General features: G+C 64.3%; 1 protein-coding gene across 1 annotated transcript in view; it reads right to left on the reverse strand.

The window, feature by feature from the left end:
* Positions 1 to 915: 915 nt before the first annotated feature.
* LOC101618433 (WD repeat-containing protein KIAA1875-like) overlaps positions 916 to 1,363 on the reverse strand; it is a 5,104-nt gene continuing 4,656 nt past the window's right edge. The window contains exon 12 of the mRNA XM_012722867.1: positions 916 to 1,274. Coding sequence (XP_012578321.1) covers positions 995 to 1,274 — 280 coding nt within the window. The 3' untranslated portion in view covers positions 916 to 994. The remainder of the gene's footprint in view (positions 1,275 to 1,363) is intronic.

A 1,363-nucleotide genomic window follows, 5' to 3' on the forward strand; every position in this document is an offset into this window, starting at 1 on the left:
GGGTGTCCCTCTCCCCCTGTTCTGGAATAGATTTGCTGCCCTGTAACAACACTTTCTAAACTGTAGTTTTGGGCCTCCTGGGGCGCAGGGAAAGTGTCTGCCCTGTGAAGCTATTAGCAGCCCCTGAGCCCCGAGTTCCATCTGGCCCAGGGCGTGACCCCCAAGGTGCAGCAGCCCCCACCCCTCAGCAGTGGGTTTCTGGGGATCCGCCTGTACCCCCCACTCTGAATTGGGAGTCCTCTCATCCGCACACCTCTGGCCTGCGCCCCAGCTCATCTGTACATAAATAAATCTTAAAAAAAAGGACTTTAGAAAAATGTCTTTACAATAAAGTGAAACATTTAGTTTCACGTCACATGTGATCCCCTTCGAAGGCGTGAACTGTATTAGAAATTTTAAAAAGCCATCTTTGATTTTAGGGTGTCCCTTTGCCATAAAACAAAGTAAGTGGTGAGTGTCCACCGGCCCCTGCATCCTGAACAACTTGTCCGCGTGACCTCCCCAGGCGCTTCCAGCCTTCAGCCCCGGCCGGCCGCCCGCGCCCGGCTGCATGGGCTCCCAGCTGGGCCGCTGACCGGATGGTGACACTGGGGCTCGGTGGCCTCACAGAGAAGCTCCATCTCCTGGCAACTTTGGGGTCCCGATATCCTCCTTTATTACTCTCCAGAAGAGAATCTGCAGACCCCTAGCCTGCCCCGTTTCTGGCACAGGGAGCCAGGCCCCTGGTGTCCCCCACCAGCCTCCGTGCCCTCTGGGCACTGATGGCCCTGACCGCACCCCACCTGGCAGACGGCAAGCTGGGGTCCCTCTCCGGCAGCTGCACCCAGGACTGGCGCTGACCGCCGACACCACTGCTCCATCCTCGCCCCCGCCCCCAGACCTTCACAGCCCCCCAGACCCTCGCAGGAGACGTGGCTGGCTGTGGTCGCTGGGTTTATTCCTGCCCTGCGCCTGGGCAGGGCAGCAGACTGGGCGCAGAGGCCGGGCGGCGGGGTCAGCGGTAGTGGTCGGGGACGGCGTTGCCCGGCAGGAAGTAGCGCTGCAGAGCGGGCTGCAGGGGCCGCGGGGGCCGCGGGCGCGCTGGCCTGGGCCAGTCTGGGGGGAAGGGCCGCAGCTCCACGCGGGGCAGGGGCAGCTTCAGCATCCGGATGGGGTGGTCTGCGCGCCAGAGGTCCTGGGACAGCCGCTGGTCTGCGGGCGGCAGGGCGGCCACCCTCAGGAGCGGCCACGGCCGGGCCGGGCCGAGCTGGAGGGCCCCAGGCTGGGCTCGGGCGCTCACCGCTCAATCTCCAGGGGCTCTTCCAGACGCTGACCTCCTGGAGCCGGGGGATGGGGTGGTGCCTGGGGGGCGGGGACAGTGAGC

The sequence above is a fragment of the Condylura cristata genome, unplaced genomic scaffold (assembly GCF_000260355.1).
Source record: "Condylura cristata isolate star-nosed mole 26May11 unplaced genomic scaffold, ConCri1.0 scaffold00009, whole genome shotgun sequence".
Taxonomy (NCBI): Eukaryota; Metazoa; Chordata; class Mammalia; order Eulipotyphla; family Talpidae; genus Condylura; species Condylura cristata.